Below are 20,851 nucleotides of genomic sequence, written 5' to 3'. Positions count from 1 at the left end.
GGAGACCATTTTACTGAGTTTAATCCGCTCATCCAGGATGACCCTAAATTTCCCACTTGCAATGTCCAATTTATTCTTAATTGATTCAAGGGTAGTTTTCACCACCTGAGATACTTCAAAGAGCAGAAATGTCTGGAATTGAAGCACTCATCATCAGAACTCAGTTCAGATGGAGTGGACATATGTGTAGTACATATGACTGATGATAAAATCCCTAAGGCAGTCGTGTATTCACAACTGAGAGACAGGCCAAGATTAAGAGTCCTTGAAGGGAAACCTCAGGAAATGTGGCATGGACTGGGAGAAAACTGTACAAGAAAGAACTACCTATGGAGTGCTCTCAATTATTGCTGTTGCTTCCTTTGAACTACAAAGAATACAAGCAGCTAGGAATAAAAGGAAGGCTAGAAAGACCGGGCAGTCCCAAAGGATAATCAGACAATTCATCCTTCCCCGCACCATGGAACACCATACAGGTCTGCAAATCGGGCACTACGACCACGTTAGAGGGCATCACAGATGACTCCATACACACGAGGAACAGGCATCTTTGATAATGAAGAGAAACTGATGACAATGCATCTGAGAGTTCATTTTTATCACTCTTTTAGTGAAGAACGTTCGGTTAAAATGGAGCTACACCGTTTCCTGCATGGTTCCCACCCTTACTGATTTTAACACTGCTGGCTTTGGCAGTGGGTGAGGTGCCTGACACACTGAGGCAGGAACTATTTGAAGTTGCCAATTCAGGCGATGTGACTAGCAAGCACCCGGATGATATTTTAACCCAAGTGGCATTTTCTTGTGGGGATTGGGGGTGGGGAGGTGATGGGAGCAAAAAGCCACCACCCCTCCCTTACTACGGCTGAAGCAAGTCAGCCCCTCTTAAAATGGATTACAAGACCTTCAAGATAAGCGAAAACATGTCCTTTGTGAGGCAAGGAGGAGCATGTCCATGGAATTTAACTAGAGACTTCCTTGCTATATTGACTGGATACAGAAATCCTCTGCACAAACGATATCCTCACATATGCTTCTCTCAATCTTCTGTAAAATGGACTGATCACGCTTTGCTAAGACTAGACCATATGTGAATCATTAAGCTGTACTGTTGTACAGTCAGAAATCAAACACAGAGTAAAGTAGATAGAAAATATCACCTTAGTTTAAGATCATAAGAAATAGGAGTAGGCCAATCAGCCCATCAAGCCTGCTCTGCCATTCATCATGGCTGATCGGATTGTGGCCTTAACAGCACTTTCTTGCCTGTTCTTCCCCCATACACCCTCGTTAATTAAAAATTTACCTCAGCCTTGAATATATCCACTGCTCCCTAGGGAAGAGAATTACAGAGACTAATGACCGTCTGAAAGAAGAAATTCCCCCTCATCTTTGACTTAACTTCAGTCCCTCCTCAGAAATAAGAAAAATAACAAACCATGGTGCCCTGTCCCAGTCCATTGGCTAACTAAAACTTGCTTTTGGTCACTGAATCAGGCCAATTCCTGCACTGGGCCTCACCTGCTCTATTCTTAAGGTATATAGGCCGAGGACCTATCTACCCCTCTCAGCAATGACCTTCAACATATGGACCTTATTTTTTATTTGTGGCCTCTCTGAACAGGACGTTTAGCAGTTTGACTCCTTTGCTTTCTAAGAGTTGGCCTGCAGAATGCCAATTAATTCAGGAGTCGATTCCGAATGTACAAAATTGATGGGCCAATCAAGCCTGTCCCCGCACTCAAGATGGCTGGAGCATCATGACAAGTTACTTCCTACCAGACAACCCTCTGCTGTGCTCACAGGAACAGTTTCTCTAACCATCTCACGTGTGAATGTCTACTGGAAGTTCTGAGCACCACACTTTAGGAAGAGTATCAAGGCCTTGGAGGGTGCAGAGGACATTTATGAGAATTCGACCAAGGACAAAAGACTTCTTCAGTTGCGTGGAGAGATTAAAGAAACTGGGGTTGCTCTCCTTTAAAACTTGGGGGTGCATACTGTGTTCCTACCAAAATGTATTAAATCACATTTATTTGTTGTTTCAGATTCAATGAATCTGATGTTTTTCTGGTTAGCCTCCCTTCTTCTGAACTTGAGCCCACCTAAAGCTCTGCTGCACGTATCCTAACTCACAGCAAGCCCCATTCGTCTATCGCCCCTGTGCTCGGTGACCTTCATTGGTTCCCAGTCCAGCAACGCCTCAATTTTAGAGTCGTCCTCCTCCTGTTGGAGTCCCTCCATCCCTCATGCCTTCCTATCTGAACTCAGAATTGTGAGTGCTATGCATTCTCTGGACTCAGATGTAAGCGCTTTGTATTCTCTGAATTTAGGAGTGTGAATGCTCCTAACCTGGTGGGGGTACTGGTCCTGCCTGTTCTCTGGAAGTAGTAGGGCTAGTGTTGTGTGCTTCTGGGCCTGCCTGACAATGACTGGACCCAATTACACATTGGAATTACCCCACAGCAGACAAGGTCAAATTACACATCCAGAAAAACTGTTGGGCATGACCTGTCTTCCAATCAGAAATCTGGTCCAACGATTTGCATTGCAAGTAAACGTTATCAGGTCTGAAATGAGATATCAAATTACTTATTGTCCAATTGTCGATAACAATGGTTGGTTCTTTAACTCCCTGGTGAACTTATTACCATAACTCTGAAGAAGAGTCATATGGACTTGAAATGTTAACTCTGTCTTTCTCTCCACAGACTCTGTCAGACCTGCTGAGTTTTTCCAGCATTTTTTATCCTTGTTTGTGTTATTACCATAGCAATCCGCTCTTTGCCTCTCTCTGGCAAGGGAACAGAAAGGATGCAGAACCTTTAACAATTAACTCCAAACAGTCCTAAACTTGAGTTCACTTCAATGACCTTATAGTTGACACCCCAAATCCTTGCCAACAGTGCATTGTCAGAACAGTTTGTGGGCCTAATGATAGTGCAATTGACTAAAATCCAGAGATAGCTGGGAGAACTGCAGCAGATACTCTCCTCCCCCAAAACATAGGGAGTTAGGTAGGAGATGTCCTGACTCCCCATGTCTGAAATATGTGACAGAATTCAAACAGAGCAGAAACCTGGTGGATCTAGGCTGTACCTCAGATTTCAGCTTTTGAGCAGCAACCTGCCCAATTCAGGTGTTAACATTTCAGTGTTTCAGCATTTATTCTCCTTGTTTAAAAAAAAATGCCTGAATTAAAAATTAATTCTGCTGTAAATCAGCAGCTTTTGCTGTAAAATTATTCTGATTGAAAAACTTGATCCAGCTCCTTAAAATCAAGTGTAATGCGAATGTAATACTATATTTCAGTTTTGTGCACACATTTAGGAGATAAAATTAGCTAATTTACAAATGGAGAGTCAATGATAGTGGAAAATGTATATTGAAAGGAGCAAGAATGCTTCTTGCTTTTGTGTTCTGTCCTTGTGGATAATTAGAGTGGTATCACCAGTTAAATCGTTTTTTTAGATACGCCAAAACAATGTTTAGCGTAAAATTAGAATCGTAGAATGTTTATGGCACAGAATGAGGCCACTTGGCCCATTGTGAGTTAAAGTAAAATAATTCTGCTCATCGCAACCTTTTGATACTGCTCACATATACATCCACTGTACTATGTGTTATTCATAGGAATTTCTCATTCACAAGTGAAGTAAGTACTGAGACATTGCTGTCTCTCAGATGTGGCGCTTTTGAATTAAACATTAAACCATCTGCAGTCTCAAGTGGACATCAAATATCGCATGGGATTTTTTTTTTAAAGAACAGGGGAGTTCTCCCAAAGCTCCAGCCAATATCTATCCCTCAACTAACATCAATAAAAGCTGCTAAGTAATTAAATCATTCCTGTTTGCATCATCTTACTGTCCACAAATTAGCTGCCATGTTTGCTGTATTCCAACAGTGACAACACTTCAAAAGCCTTCCATTGGCTCTGAAGTGCTTTATGCTCTTCTGAGGATATGAGAGATATATGCATATTTATCCATGTTTTTATAATGTCTCTTTGAAGTTTGTAAAGTCATGTAAAGCTCTGGGACATTTTTGCTCAACTATCTTTGGCACTGAAGGAGAAATTTGGTTGACACCAGCTGATGACACTGTTCCTTAATATGCGCATTACGTTTCACCATGTGATGCTACACCATGGCCATATTTTTGTTTCCATTAAAACTAGGGCTAAATGCTTTGGATCTTGCAAATGCCTACGCAGATTTAAGGATAATTGAAGTAGTCAAAGCAAAGCTGGATAGCCTTCCGAAAAAAGAGAAACCGAAAAAAGCAGGAAAAGGTGCAAAGGGAGGCAGTGCAGCCTCCTCAAGGCCTCAGACTACAGCAGCTGGATCTACTGGAGAGATGGTAATCGACTCCTCATATGTCTTGTTCTTGAGGACTTTTTGATAGCCCAATTTATTTTTCAAAATGTAGCCTACTTTCTTCAGTTCTCTGCCCAAAGGCAGGTCCTTGGTGATTACCCACCAGCCATAGCGTACTACAGGTAGGGCAAGGAGGAAGGCCCCCAGAATCTATCTCAACCAGAATGGGGATTGAACTCTTGTGATGTTGGCACTAATCTGATCTACAAGTTAGCTCCCTAGCTAACTGCTCAGCCTACTTTGTTAACTGATAACTAAGGGGTGCAGAAGATGGCAACGACAAAATGGGACTGAATTTCTGATGCTGGCACTTGGCCTGGGATTTGTGCTCACCAGTCCTTTCCAGCATTAACCCAGTCACATCACCATGGGCGCATCTCTGGCACCTGCCTACCCCTAGCTACCAGGAAATGTAACCTGTCTGCTTGGTCTTCAGGGGTGAAGGTGAGTCCCAAGCTTTGAAGTGGGGGGGGGGGGGAGGTGGTGAGTGCAGGGGTCGCAGTCACAAAAATACCAAAAAGAAAATTAACTCACCGTCTTTGATGATTCAGGGCTTGAGGGCAGGAATTTTCAGGCCCCCCCCCCCAAGGGGTGAGAACAGAGATGGACGAGGCCCGAAAATACCAGCGCTGGCCAGCCTGCCGGTATCTGACCCCATACCCAGCATCGGCCATTTTTGCTGAGTCTGGCTGGGAGCTGGAAAAGCCACCCACCCCAAGACGCAAGTAGCTGATTAAGCTTGTTAAGAGTTTTGTTAACAAAAATTAAAGGAGGCCAGATGGAATTTCTCAGGGCCGGAGGCCAGCACTCCAGACGGGCCTAGATGCCTTCCTTGCTTGCCCGGTGCAAGAGCAGCAAAAGGCCGCCCTGTAGAGGGATTCCCCGCCCACCCACCCCCCCATCACCCCTGCCTCCCCCCAGTAGTGGTCTGGCTGTAGGAGTCATTTTTAATTTGAAGCTTCAGAAAAGTTGGTGAGAAGGTGCTTCCGCATTGAAGCACCCTCTCAATTAGGCCAGCCATTGCAGATTGCTGGCCCTGGCAAGCAGGAAAGCCTCTGGCTCTCCAGCTTTGAGAGCCTGCCCGCCGCACTTAATTGACAGACAACCTGTCCCCATGCCGTTTCAGAGGGTGTCTCCAATCAAAACCTCCAAAGAGCGACTGTTTCCGCCCCCCCCCACCATCGGGATGGGTAAGGGACCCAGAAATAGCCTCGGCTCCTGTTTCCCGCCCTCCTAAATGGAAAATCCAGCCCTGAGCGAGTGTCCCAATGGGGCCCCTATCCACACTGCTCAGATTTAACACTCTTCACTATTGCCCGCCTGTCGTTAAAAACTGGAGCAGACTGGCCCTCATGGCTCCTGCCAAAGTAAAGTCCACCCACCGGAAACTGGGCCACAATCCAGTTACACCAAGGGGTAAATTTCTTTCCTCACCATGTGGGCAGTAATCAGGCAAAAGTTGGTCGTGTTAATGAATTAAATTTGTTGAACTCCATTGAGGTCAGCACTGTATTCCATCAACAGGAGACGTGGTGTATTTTCAGGGGCATTGCCTTCATGATTAGGGTGGAGGCCTTTGATCTCGGGAAGAAATCAACACCCTTTTGGGTGGTGGAATTGGAGAGGGATAAGAATGTAATAATGATGATAAAAAGGTTCATTTTGGTGCAACAGAATCACAGCAGTTTGCTTTAAGTTCAACAGTGTAATGGAATATTAGATCCCTTGTATTTTTCTAAAATATGCTTTTGATACCTTGTATGCTAAAAAAGTTCCATAACTTGAACATCACACCTCCAGGAAGGATTTTTGGCTTTGAGGGAGTGCAATGTAGATTTAACCAGAATGATACCTGGACCCCTAGGGTTAAATCACGAGAAGAGATTATACAAGCTAACACTGTATTCCCTGGGATTTAAAAGGCTAAGGGGTGATTTAATCAAAGTTTTTAAGACATTAAAGGGGGGAAGATAGGATAGATAGAGAGAACCTATATCCATTGGTTAGTCTAGTTGGAGCTTTCAGGAGTGAAATTAGGAAACACTCCTACACACCTTTTCTGGAGAAGAGGATGCCTGTTCAATCTTTCTTGTTAGGTATAACTGCTCAGTTTTGGCATTTGACCCAGGCTATGCAAGTTGCAATATGGAAGTGGCTTCAAAGTGTGTTCTATAAAGGATGTATGATCCACCCTACCAGATTATGAATATGAGCAGTTTGGAACTGTCTTCCACAAATGGCAATTTATATGCTAGATCGATTGTTCAAGTCTGAAAAAGATGGATTTTTCTTAACCGAAGATTTTAAAGGGATATGGGGCAAGAAGTGGGTAAATGATCTTAGGTTTCAGATCAGCCAGGAACTTATTGAATTTTGGAACGAGCTCAACAAGCTAAAAGGCTGTCTGCTTCTATAGAACTGCAGTCTTAAGTGAGCCGTAATGATTTTATACACTAGTGCAGGAACACTTGGAGCTCATTGCTCCTGGTAAGAGATGTCTTAATTCTGTAGACTTGCTGCTCCTAAATAAATGTTTAAATGAATTCAGGAACATGCACACTCACTGTTCAATAACTCCTTGACAGATGAAATCCCACTTAAAGTAAATACTTACATTTGACTCTAATACGCTTTTATTCCGACAACTACAGGTTTCAACTCAGCTTTATCCATTAAAGTCACCAAAGAGAAATTTTCCCAAGGACAGCATAGCGAAGAAAAGTGAAATGTTAAACAGTGGTGTTGCCAAGAAAATTGACATTACTTTTGTACCAAAAAGCGTAAGTACAGATCCTCAGCACAAGCACTTTTTTCTTTAATAAATGGCTAAGATGCTCGAAGGTCCGAAAGCTGACAGGAATCCTTAGAGTTTAGTTAGGTGTCTGAATTCTAGAGGAAAGTGACAGGTGAATGGGATAACGAAAGTAAAGACAAACCCTGTTTTGCGGCTGCTCCATATTTTCCACTACAGGAAGATTTAAGTCACTTTTTTTAGTTTGGTTTTGGCTAAACCTAATCCAAACTCAGCACTACTCCTCAGACAAAAATCTCCAAACTGCACTACAACACTGTCATACTCGTCAAGTGAGAAGCGCAGCTAACAGAGCAAGCCCTGTTGTCGGCTCTATGCAACAACAAAGGTGCCCTGTTTGACAGCAGGTTGGAGCATTAACCCTCTCTTCACAATAAATACGTTCAAGTTAAAGTTTTAACAAGTTCCAACTTGTGAAACTGGGCTTTGTTTCAGGAAATGGTTGGACCTCACTTGGTTTCAATTCCCTCAGTAGCCAGATTGCCAACATAACTGCTGCATTCGCACCGTTTCACATTGCCAACCTCTTTCCAACGATCCAAGAATTACTTTGATATCCCAGTCAAATAGTGTGCCATTTTTGATGTTTGGTCATCCATGTCCCTCTGGTTGTTACACTCCCTTCACCTCAACTACTCCCTGTGGTTACCAGTTCAACATTCCAACCAGACTTTAGGTAAAGAAATTTCTCATGAATTCCCTATTGGATTCATTAGTGACAATCCTATACTTAAGGCCCCTAGTACCCATCTTCCCCCACAAGTGGAAATACCTTCTCTACAGGAACACCAAGAAACCCATTCATAGTCCTAAAGACCTCTATCAAGTCATGCCACAGTATTTTTTTTTTCTGGAGAAGAGGATGCCTGTTCAATCTTTCTTGTTAGGTATAACCGCTCAGTTTTGGCATTTGACCCAGGCTATGCAAGTTGCAATATGGAAGTGGCTTCAAAGTGTGTTCTATAAAGGATGTATGATCCACCCTACCAGATTATGAATATGAACATATAGCCTGTGCTTTCAGTATTGCTGGGCTCCCCCAACTTCAAGGGAGCTTAACAGCCAGAGAGACATGGATGTCTTTTTATGGTATCTGCACTTGCACAAGATGGCGCAAATGCAGTTGGTTGAAAGTGACATTCACAACTTTTGAGCGTCACATGTACAAATCTTGCATATGCACCATCCTGGTGTTACCAAATCAGCATTACAATACAAAGAGACCATGGAAGCTGTACCATGAAACCGAATCCAGTCAAAGTGGTTCTGTCATTTAAACTGGAGGTAACATCTACAACTGAATTCAGGGATTTAGGAAGATTACTTAACCAAGAACAATCCCTGCAATGTTACCCTGTGGTTTGCTGTACAATGAGTTACTGAAGACTGTCAGCTACATCATAAGTAATGAGCTTAGGTGATCTTCATCAGGGTAAAAGGTAACTGCAGTGCAACCTGTAATGTTTTGGTTCCCTTTCTTTAAAGACTAAGAAGGTGGTGCACATCAACTGTAAATGTGTTCTGCACTAAGATGGTCAGTTATCACTATGAATGTGTAATATTTGAGTTTCACATGGTTTAAGAGAATTTTCCATTTCTTGTAAGGTATGGGCTCACCCACCAACGACCGAAGAGCTCATTCAAAGGAGAGTAGAAAACCGGGAGCGATTCACCTATGAAGTGGATTTTAATGATTTTTTGATGCCTTTCAAGAAAAATATCAAAAAGAAACTGGAAGATCCAGAAGCCGCAGCTTCTGTCAAATAGGGAGAACTTTACACAGACATTTGAAAAGAGAGCACTAATCAGAGGAAAGTGAATAAAAAGCAGATACAACAGAATCGATTTTTGTTGCAAGGACTTTCAAAATACTCCTGAAACTCTTAATATGTCACTGGAAAAGACTGTGAGATGTTAGAAACTTTACAAAATATGCTCCTCTGCCACACTTCAATATCTACTGCCCATTTGAAAACCAAGGTGTACCCCCATTCCCAGAACTGTTTGTGGACATTAGTGTTGGTTCACAGTAGCATTTTGATCTCCTTTGGCCAATATTTCAGCATTATTCCTATAGATTTAAGACTTCTTATCCACTAATGGACAAGTTACCAATCAAAGGTTTTCATTGGCCTGGTGCTCCTCCACAATATGTTAATCGTGTTGAACCTGAGAAACACAGGCAGGCTCAGCATTCTATCACCCAGCATATACCCAAACGAAAGCTGCAATAAAAACCACTTGATTTTGCCTTTTGCTAATGTAATTCTTTTCAATGCTCCTCAAAGTGAGGGACTGTACATATGTGGCTGATGCCAGCATTGAGCAAGGTGTGAGATACAGTGCCCAGCGCTTAGGTAAAGGGCTGTGAGAGGATTCAGAAGAGCTTTGCAGTGAGGAGAAAGAACCCAAGGACAGGGAGATGTAATTTTTCACCTGAGCATTCCTGGATGCACAAGGAAAGGCAAAATATTGGTTTAAACATTTTGGGCCTTTTATGGCCCTGACTGCTTTTGTTGAAACATACAAAATTCTGACTGGATGCAGGGATGATGTTTCCTCTGGCTGAGGCGGCGGGGGTGGGGTGGGGGAGTCTAAAGCAAGGAGTCACAATCTCAGGATACGGTGTAGACCATTTAGGACTGAGATGAGGAGAAACTTCTTCACTCAGAGGGTGGTGAGCCTGTGGAATTCTCTACCACAGAGGCTGTGGAGGCCAAGTCACTGAATATATTTAAGAAGGACTCTAAAGGCATCAAGGGGTCTGGGGAGAGAGCGGGAGTCTGACGTTGAGATAGAGGATCAGCCATGATCATATTGAATGGCGGAGCAGACTTGAAGGGCCGAATGACCAAATGACTCCTGCTCCCATTTTCTGTTTCTGTTTGTTTGGCTCGCCTGTCAGGAAAGTCAGAGCTGCTTTACCACACAGTCCTACAAGGTTAAATTTCGACCACCCGACATCACCTTTTGATCTGCAGCATCACCTTTCATTCTGTCCCTCTTCTGATGAAACAGTAGTGGCAGAAACATGTACAGTTTCCTCGCTTAATCCCTTTAAACTGAGGAATGTAGATTCAGGTCTCTGTGGCTTTTAACTTTGGTATACTATATGGCAAAAGGGATCAATTCTAACTTGGATCATCCTTCAGTAATTGATTAATTAATTAATTAGTGTTTTAGTTTATCGATGTAAGGATTTACTGCCATTTTAAGTGTACATCAGAATTCGGGCATTGGGATTAGCAGCACCATGAAAGACACAACTGTAAATTCTTATTTTCACTATCGAAGCATAATACATCAATCCCCTTTGATACATTGTCCCCTTTGTGTTTAAAAAGAACATAAGAAATAGCGGCAGGCGTAGGCCATTTGGCCCCTCAATCCTGCCCCACCATACCATAAGATCATGGCTGATCTTCAACCTTAGTTCCGCTTCCCCGCCCTATCCCCATAAAGCTTGATTTCCTTAGTGTCCAAAAATCTATCGACCTCAGTCTTGAATATTCTCAACGATTGAGCATCCACGTCTCTCTAGAGAAGAGAATTCCAAAGATCCCAACCTTCTGAGTGAAGAAATTTCTCCTCAGCTCAATCCTAAATGGCTGACTCCTTGTTCCAAAACTGTTGACTCCTAGTCCTAGATTCTCCACCCAGGAGAAGTAGGCTCTCAGTATCTCAACCGGAAACAAAGATGTGCACAATTTTTTAACCAACCTTGTGATTTTCAAATTAGTGGGATGAAGGCTAGTGTCATACTGATGCTTCCCTACAGATTTACATCAGCTATTCTCTGATAACGTACAGTGTTCCATATCCACTTCACTGAATTCAGCATTGTTAACCAATACCCATAAACCTGGAAAAGATTCAGCCACATCAAAATGGTTCAATACACATTAAGGAAATTTGATAGTCTATATCTATTATATGTTAGATTTGGTATCTGGGACATGCACTTAAACAAAAGATTTAATCTGAAACTTGCTGCTATGGAAATATCCATTATCGAACCTGCAATTAAAAAAAAGACATAGTGCCTTTCACAATGAGTGGATGCCTCAAAACAATTTTTTTTTCCTTTATTTGTACTTGGATGTCACTGGCAAGAATTTGTTACCCATCTGTAATTGCCCTTGAACTGGTGGCTTGTTGGGCCATTCCAAGGGTAGTTAAGAGTCAAGGATCTAGAGTCACTTATAGAGCAGGCCATTAAGGATGATGGATTTCCCTTCCCTTAGTGATGGGCTTTTACATCAATCAGTGGTAGCTTCATGGTCACCACTACTAAGACTAGTTTTTAATTCCAGATTTTATTATTTGAATTCAAGTTCTATTAGCTGTTCTGGTGGGATTTGAAACCATATCTCCAGATAATTGCCTGGACCACTAGTGTAGTGACATTACCACTACACCACCATCTCCCCTATATGCTACCTAGCTCCCCTTTGCAGCTAACAACATTTTTTTGAAGTTTATAATGTAGGAAATGCAAATGTGTACATAGCAAGCTCCCACAAACAGCAAAGTGATAATCTATTTTCCTGATGATGATTGAGGGATTAATATCGGCCAAGACATTGGGGAAAACTCACCCACTCTTCTGGGATCTTTCATATCCATTGAAGAGGAGAGCCTCAGATTTACACCTCATCGAAAAGGCAGCACTTCCCTTGATTTTTGTGTTCAAGTCTCTAGAGTTGGACATGAACCTGCAACTATTGCCACTGAGATGAGAGTGTTACCAGTTGATCTGCAGCATGTATATTGTGTTGCGCTCTGTTAGGAGTTTTCCATGTTTAGGGTATCACATCTTGCTCAGCCTGGTGTCATGCAGGTAGATATATATGGTAAGTTTGTTAAATAATGGTTCATCTCTGTTGATTTTCTTAAAATATTTGTTATTTTTAAGTGGCTTTAAACAGTTTTAATGGTTCTTGTCGGTAAGAATCTGCAAGAATATTTTATTTTTAATGCAAATTTATCTAGTCACATATATAAAAATACATTTTTAGGAAAGTAATCAGTTGCCCAGCACTGATCCCTGTAGCGCACCACTAGTTACATCCTGCCAATCAGAAAAAGACCCACTTATGCCTACTCTCTGTTTCCTGTTAGCTAGCTAATTTTCTATCCATGTCAATATGTTACCCCCTACACCATGAGCTTTTATTTTACACAATAACCTTTGATGTGGCACCTTATCAAATGCCTTCTGGAAATCTAAGTACAGTACATCCACCAGTTCCACAGCACATGTGACTCCTTCAAAGAACTCCAATAAATTGGTTAAACATGATTTCCCCTTCACAAAACCAGGCTGACTCTGCCTGATTGCCTGGAATTTTTCTAAGTGCCCTGCTATAACATCTTTAATGATAGCTTCCAACATTTTCCCTATGACAGATGTTAAACTAACTGGCCTATAGCTCCCTGGTTTCTGCCTCCCTCCCTTTTTGAATAAAGGATTACATTTGCTATTTTCCAATCTAATGGCACTATCCCCGAATCCAGGGAATTTTGGAAAATTAAAATTAACGCATCAACTATCTCACTAGCCACTTCTTTTAAGACCCTAGGATTAAGTCCATCAGGACCTGGGGATTTAGGTTAAATAACAGACAAATATATGAATTAGGAGCAGGAGTAGACCCCCACCAAAGACTGTCTCCAGGCCTCGGGCCTATTGGAGAGATTACACTTAGGTAGTCCTTTTTTAACAGATTGCAGTCTGCAGTACAGATATCATTACACTTACAGATCATCGACCTTAACTGTCCTTCTTCTCTCCACAGATGTTGCCTGACCTGCTGAGTATTTCCAGCATGATCTGTTTTTATTTCAGATTCCCAACACCTTTTGCTTTCAAGAACGTTATTGATTTTGAGGAATAAGTAAAATAACTAATCACCGATAAAAGAATCCTTTTAAGAGACTGGATAAACTATCACTTAGAAAGGAATGGATTACTCTGGGATAGTCAGCATGTGTTTTTTTAGGGGAAAGCCATGTCTTACTAATTTAATTAAATTTTTTGAGGAAGTAACAAGGAGGATTGATGAGGGTAGTGCAATGGATGTTGTTTACATGGGTTTTAGTAAGGCATTTGACAAGGTCCCACATGGCAGACTAGTCAAGAAAGTAAAAAGCCCATGGGATATAGGGGAAGGTGGCAAGTTGGATTCAGAATTGGCTCAGTGACAAGAAACAAAGGGTAATGGTTGATGGACGTTTTTGCGAATGGAAAGCAGTTTCCAGTGTTGGGGCCCTTGCTGGTTTTTTTTGAATATATTAATGATTTGGACTTAAATGTGGAAGGCATGATTGGGAAATTTGCAGATGACACAAAAATTGGCTGTGTAGTTGATAGTGAAAAGGATTGCTGTTGCCTCCAGAATGATATCAATGGTTTGGTTGAGTGGGTGGAAAATTGGCAGATGGACTTCTATCAGAGAGTGTGAGGCAGTGCATTTGGGGAGGGCAAACAAAGCTAGGGAATACACAATAAATGGGAGGGGTAGAAGAAGTGAGAGACCTTGGAGTGCATGTCCACAGGTCCCTGAAGGTGACAGGACAGGTGGATAAGGTCGTAAAGAAACCATATGGAACGCTTTCTTTTATTTGATGAGGTATAGAATACAAAAGCAGGGATGTAATGATGGAACTGTATAAAATGTTGGTTAGGCCACAGCTGGAATTTTGTGCACAATTCTGGTTGTCATATTACAGGAAGGACAGAATTGCTCTGGAGAGAGTACAGAGGAGATTTACAAGAATGTTACCAGGGCTTGAAAATTGTAGCTATGAGGAAAGATTGGATAGGTTGGGTTGTTTTCCTTGGAACTGAGGAGGCTGAGGGGTGACCTGATTGAGGTGTACAAGATTATGAGGGGCCTAGATAGGGCATCCCTGTCTACTCTATTTCCCCAGTGGAAAGGTTAATTAGCAGGGGGGCACAGATTTAAGGTGATTGGTAGAAGGATTAAAAGGGACATGAGGAAGAATCTCTTCACCGAGAGGATGGTGGATGTTTGGATTTCACTCCCTGGTGTGGTGGTGGAGGCAGTAACCCTCAGTTCATTTAAAAGGAACCTGGATCTGCACCTAAAGTGCTGTAAGCTGCAAGGCTACGGACCAGGGGCTGGAAGGTGGGATTAAAATGGGCAGCTACTTTTTGTTATTTTTTTGTTTTTCGGCCGGCACAGACATGTTGGGCTGAATGGCCTCTTTCTGTGCTGTAAACGTTCAATGGTTCTATGGTTCTAAGAATGTAAGGAATTTTGGAGAGCTGCTTTGAGTCTTCAGCCTGCAGTTGCAGACCTCCTACACTGGTGACGCTATAGCCTGAGTTGTCCAGCTCCAACGTTTTTCACCTCTTTTAAATTGCAAGTAAGTCTAGGTTAAAATATATATTTTTAAATGTATTCGTTATTTTTTTTCATCCCATTCAGCTCTATCTGCCCAAAACCCCATTCTAGTTGGTGTAAAGATTTTGACAATCTAAATTTAAAAAGAATGAAATACTTGCATTTATAATGGTGCCCTTCAGGATTTAAGGATGTCCCAAAATGCTTTGCAATTGATGAAGTACTTTATGAATTGTAGTCATATTGTAATGTTGGAAATGTGGCAGCCAATTTTTGCACAGCAAATTTCCAGAAAAAACAATGTAATACCGACCGGGTAATTTACTTTTGTTAATGTTGATCAGCACACCAGGGATAACTCACCTGCTCTTCTTCAAATTGGTCCTAAGGTTCTTTTACATCCACTAGACAGGGCAGACAGGCCTCAGTTGAACATCTGATCCAAGAGACAGCACCTCTGACAGTGCAGCACCCCCCCCCCCCCCCCACCCCAAGTAACGCACTGAGAGCGTCAGGCTGGATTTTGTGCTCAACCCTCCAGAGTAACACTTGAACACACAATCTTCCGACTTGGTCACAGGAGTGCTACCCACGGAGCCGCAGCTGGCACTTCAAGCATTGCTTACGGGCAAAGATTCAATTCACAGTTATACATAGTTGGTTTATAAATTACTTACGAGACACTCAGTCAAATTAAACACCTTTTTGAAAGGTTAATTACTCCCAGTTTATTAATCGGCAACCATCCTACACCAACTCATCCAAGAATGGGAAGCCACAACAGGAAGCTGGCTCATGGAGAGGATGGTGAGGAAGTACAAGCTATGACAAGACAGACATAATTAATTTCTAGGCATAGACATGGCAGTAAATCCTAGACAGTTCCTCGAAGAAGAGTTCAGATGATTAGTTTAATGTCCTTAATGAATATTCTTATCAGGAATACTAGCAGTATTCTTACATTTATTGGGCACTCATGACAGGGAGTTGAAACTTGCAAGATTTATGGGAGCACTTTTAAACTGGAATTAATTAGCCACCTAATGGCGTAAGGTAGTTTATAAGCCAACTGCACAAAGCTCGGCCAATTGAATTCTTACTGGAAATCAAGCATCTACAATCTAAGTTGTGTTTCATAAACTAGAATAGAATCATACAACACGGAAGGAGGCTACTCGGCCCATCAAGTCTGTTCTGGCTCTCGACAAGAGCAATTTAGCTGGTTCCACTTCCCGGCACTTTCCCCATGGCCCAGTGGGAGCTTTTCTCTCCAAAAGCCACGATTGTTGATAATATTGATGTGTTAGGTAAGTCTGAAGCTACTTACAGAAATAAAAGGGTTCATTACTACTGTTGGTATACCGCAGAGGTGTCTGCAGCTGTTTACAACAAGCACTGTCTTGAAGATTGAGCAAGAATAGAGTCCCACCATGACAGAATCACATTTCCCGCTAGGGCTGACAGCTGTTTGGACATATGCAGCAGGTTTCATCTAACAAGCAAAAGTGTTCAGACACTTTTTTTTTAGAAACAGCACTTTTTTAATCACCCCTACGATTTTTCTCCTGGTTTGCTCAGAGCTGTATCCAGGAGATCAATCTTCAATTCCTGGAGACCCCAGGGCAAACCTAGGCTAGATTAAGTTTGAAATAATTGCCTAGGAGGCACATCAACTTTTATTGAATTACCCAAGGGCGCAGTCCAAATGTTGTGTTTGCCGCAACCCATTAAAGAAGGGGTCGCCTAATGTCACCTGTAATGATCATGCCTGACAATTTAAATTGACAGATTTAGAGGAGAACCCATCATGGATACCTATTAGCCCCTCCGCAGCTTACAATTTTCTTCCATCTGGACGAGTACCATCCGTATATTCTGATGGCCATATGCTACCCTACATAACACCAGTTCCCTGGGAAGACCCTTGGGTCAGCATGTGGTGTCGCTCTCTTCCAAGAGCATGTTGTCCAAGTGAACAAGCTTAATTTGAAGATCCTTGGCTGTATAAATAGTGTAGAAAAGCCAGGAAGCTCTGGCATTTATAAATCACCGATTAGGCATCGGCTGGAGTACTGTGGCCACGTCTGTGAACCACATTTCAGGAAGGATATCAAGTTCTTGCAAAGGTTACAGAGGAGGTTTACTAGATTGGTATTAGGGATGAAAGGCTTTGTTATGACACAACAGATGGTAAATTGCTGAGCTGTTCAAATCCCAGAGGGAAACTTGAAATAGCTGTCACAACTAATTTTCAATTTGTATAAATTTCGAGATGTGTGCCTTGAATTCAGTAGTAATAAGACCATCAAGTCTTATAGGTTTTTACAAAACTAGATTAAACATTTCTTAATAAGATAAATGATTTTAAATACATATATAAATCTGCAAATTACTGCAAATTTACTACTGCAAATGATAACTTCTAACTCCCCTAATCAATCTAACTCCCAGTTACACTTTCATTAAGGCAACAGTAAGACATATAGACTTTAAAAGACCCAGGCAAAGAAACACGATACCTTGAACAAGTCGAATTAAAAGTGAATTCTCTTCACTTCAGTCCCTAGAGACAGCAGCTTGAGGCATAGCTGCTGAAGGCTTTTTCACACTAGTAAGATCTTAAAAATGTCTAGCCTTACACACAACCTTTGCTCCTTTATACATATTTCCCCCTTTGAATGAAAATATCCATTGTTTCACTATGGGCAGAATTTTGGCGTCGGCATGTGGGGCTGGGCCTGACACGCCAATGCGTAAAATGTCACATGATGACGTCGGACGTGCGTCCCGATGTCATCGCCTGTCATTTCGATATTCCATTCGGCAGGCGAGCGCCAGAGGCGGCTGCACACCCGCCGAACTGTCAATGGCCTTTTAAGGCTATTAAAAAAGTAATTAAACTTGTTAGGAAAGCTGCCCGTCCAACCTTAAGGTTGGCGGGCAGGGGAAGAGCTCAAGGGGCCTTCGCGTTTTTCAGGAAACCTCATACATGGGACAGGATGAGCTTTCCTGAAGGTTTTATAAAATAAAACAACAAATTTTCCTAACTTCACAAACATGTCCCAGCTCATGTGACACTGTGGGTGACACTGTCACATGAGGGGACATGTTTAAATGAATTTTTACTTTATTTATTTAAAAGTTTTCAAATCCATTCAATCTCTCTGAGGCAGCTCCATGCCTCGGGGAGATTTCTGCGCTCTTCCGCGCGCATGCGTGAAAGAGCGCAGGCCCCGACTCTCCCTCCCCCCGCCTGCACAGGTAGCGTTGAGCACTACTGGCTGCGTGTTACGCTGGGTGTGTCTTAATTGGCCCGCCCGTGTAAAATGGCGATGCACAGCCGATCGTGGGTGGCAATCAGCTCCACGCCCGCTCCCGCCCAGCCTGCCCGCCCGCCATAGGAAAAATTCTCCCCTTTTTCTTTGGAATTTACCTTCCTGATAATAAAAATCTCTCTTAGCATAAAGTTTTACCAGTAGTCTTTGGGAAAAATAAACACACTGTCTCTGAACTTCACCTGGCTAGGTGACACAATTCACTCCTTTTGGAAACAATCTAGCCTGGTTTATTTAAAAATGTAAATATTCCCTTGACACCCATGTTTCTAAACTTCCCCATGTTTACCTAATTAATGTTTCAAACCTAAATTCTCTTCCTACATCAAAGCACCCAGACTAGCTGCCTGTAATTCAATTAAGTCTCTCACACACATAGACACCTATAGACACATAGATACCTCCCACTGTTACTATTACTCTATTTCACAATAAGTTCCAATAATATTATACCTTCTTGACAGGCTTAGAGTATAGAGAGAGGCTAGAGAAGCTGTGATTGTTCTCTTTAGAACAGAAATGGCTAAGGCAAGCTTTAACAGAGGTGTTGAAAATTATGAGAAGCTTTGGTAGAGTTGATAGGGACAAACTAGAGGACACAGAGTTAAGGTAAGTAGCAAAAGAACCAGAGTGGAGATGAGGAGAAATATTTTAAGTTGTGATTGGTGGTTTGTCAAATACCTAATACAGGGAAAAAGAAGTGGCTTAAGTGGTTTCATATTAATTAGCTGAAACCCAGCTAATAATTTTAATTAGAGTTAAAACAAACAATGGATCCCAAAATAATGAACTTTAGTTTAGCCAATTGCAGGGTTGGAAGTTTAAAGGATTGTTGCTCTCCATGCTCAATTTTGATCACTTTAATCTTTACCTCTTTTTCTGATCACCTAATTACTCATTTTTATTTAAATTGTGTTATTACTACTAACTGCAAGTTAGAAGTGGCTCGATCATTTCGCTTAAATGTTTCCAGTTTTGCTTGTGGACCGCACAGCTGCTGACCCCTCCTGCCACCTCCATCCAGGCTGCCGTGGTCAGGCGGGGAAGGGGGGGTGGTCTCCTGCTGCCATCACTAGGCAGTTCCAGGATGACCCCTAGGAGAACCAGCAGGGAGGCATCGCTGAGTCATGGGGCCACTTGTTGCCTGCACTGTGACATTATTTACCATTTGAATGGGGCAACAGCAGGTGATTGGGATCAACAGGTATAGAGATCCAGCAAGGGGTGGGGGGGAGGGGAACAGTTGAGCAAGGGTTGAGGTAGTAACATTTCCAGGGATCGAAGTGGGACAGTTAAACAGGGGGAGAAGGAGGGGTAGTGGGAGGGGGCAATGGTTGCAGCACTTTCAGGAAAAACCGTCCAGAAAGACAGTCAGACGGACGCTACAGGATTGCAGGGAGTGGATGCCTGTCCCGATGTCGTTCAAATATGGTGCCTTGACCTTCAAGCCCATGAGGAAATGGCGGGGCTGGCAACTTCCTGGCCATCCCACCGTGTTATTAACTGGGCCCTTTGACTATGTTGATTGTGTGCAGCCAGCCATCCTGCCTCTGAGCAGACGTCCTGCACACTTTCACTCCTGCCATCGGGACACTCAACACTCTGACAGAATTCCGCCCCATGAACTCTCTGTTTCTCCCTCCACAGACTCTGCCTGTCCTGCTGAGTAATTCCCGTATTTTCTGCTTTTACTTGGACATTTAAGCGTCCCGGATACCAACAAGATGAGCTCCGCACCAGCCAGTCTAAATAGGCTCACCAGCACAGATAGGGAATTTACTCCAAATCTAAAATCCAGAAATAATTGCTAGTATCTCTACCTCTGGAACAGCATTACTCCGACACCTCAGAAAGCTAACATTACCCTCCTGGTTCAACCATGCCAGTTCATAAGGTCAAGGCCACATCTGTTCTGAAGACATTGGCCTAGATTTTACTAGGCTCTCCGCTAGTGTATTTGAAGGCGGTGAGGTGGGGGGAGCTTGCAAAATGCAGCTCATGGCCTGCCCACTACCTTCCTGCCCGTCCCTGACTGTCTTCCATTTTACCGCAGGGGATGTTAAAGGAGGACACGTAAGTACCTCATCTCACCCCCCACCCCCCGCACCTGAGGCAGGGGGAGGTCCAGGCCAAGCAGGTAGCCCAGCAACTTTTACTGGACGAGCTAATTTCAGACAACAAGGGGGAGGGGGTTCCTTTGGTGGGGGGGTCCTCTGTACCCATCAGAGGCCACCAAGGTCTTACCGCCCCTTTTAACCCTACCCGCCAGCTTCTAAAACCTCCCTCACCCCCCACCACCCCCTCCCTACATTAGGGCCTGTCGGCCAGGCCCTGTCCATACTCCGGATTTAGCTTCATCCCTTCTCTTTGGATTCTGGTTGCAGTCCCAGTTTGAACCTGGCACTGCTGGGATTACAGAGGTGTCAGCCAATCTGATTGGCCAGCAGCTCTCCAAAACGGGATTTCCTTCCCAGGTGGAGGCAGAAGTCTTGCCCTGAGCCAATTAACACCTTGTGAGTGTAAAGCACCACAGAGCAGTTGGCTCTTTCTTGAGTGGGCTCCCGACCAACTTCTTCATAGGGGGATTTGGGTGGGTGGGGGGTGTGGGGGGGTAGGGGGGGGGGCGGTTTGCTGCTGGGGACATAGTGCCCATTAAATCCAGTTCAACCATGCCAGCTCATAAGGTCAAGGTCAGGGTGTTGGGGAAGGGTTGCTATTAAAATGCAGCGCATGACCTGCCCAAAGCCTTCCTGCCTGCACCCCCCAAAGCGGTCTTTCATTTTACTGCGGGGGTTTTGGTGAAGGTGTTGGGTGGCCTGCCTGCCCTAGGGCCTTTTGAAATTCTTGAATGGCCAATTTGGGGTCACTTAAGTATCTCATCCCACCCCCACTACTGTGTTACCCGCTGCAAGGGGTAATAGTCTATAGATTTGATATCTAATGTTGTTAACTCAT

General features: G+C 43.1%; 1 protein-coding gene across 1 annotated transcript in view; it reads left to right on the top strand.

Annotated features, from left to right (window-relative positions):
* Positions 1-9,381, top strand: part of ankef1a (ankyrin repeat and EF-hand domain containing 1a) — a 43,016-nt gene extending 33,635 nt beyond the window's left edge. Inside the window, exons 7-9 of the mRNA XM_078556440.1 lie at positions 4,181-4,373; positions 7,039-7,159; positions 8,797-9,381. Coding sequence (XP_078412566.1) covers positions 4,181-4,373; positions 7,039-7,159; positions 8,797-8,958 — 476 coding nt within the window. The 3' untranslated portion in view covers positions 8,959-9,381. The remainder of the gene's footprint in view (positions 1-4,180; positions 4,374-7,038; positions 7,160-8,796) is intronic.
* Positions 9,382-20,851: the final 11,470 nt, after the last annotated feature.

The sequence above is a fragment of the Cetorhinus maximus genome, chromosome 14 (genome assembly GCF_964194155.1).
Source record: "Cetorhinus maximus chromosome 14, sCetMax3.hap1.1, whole genome shotgun sequence".
Taxonomy (NCBI): domain Eukaryota; kingdom Metazoa; phylum Chordata; class Chondrichthyes; order Lamniformes; family Cetorhinidae; genus Cetorhinus; species Cetorhinus maximus.
Note: the sequence above shows the minus strand (reverse complement) of the source record. Positions and strands in the feature narration are given on the sequence as shown.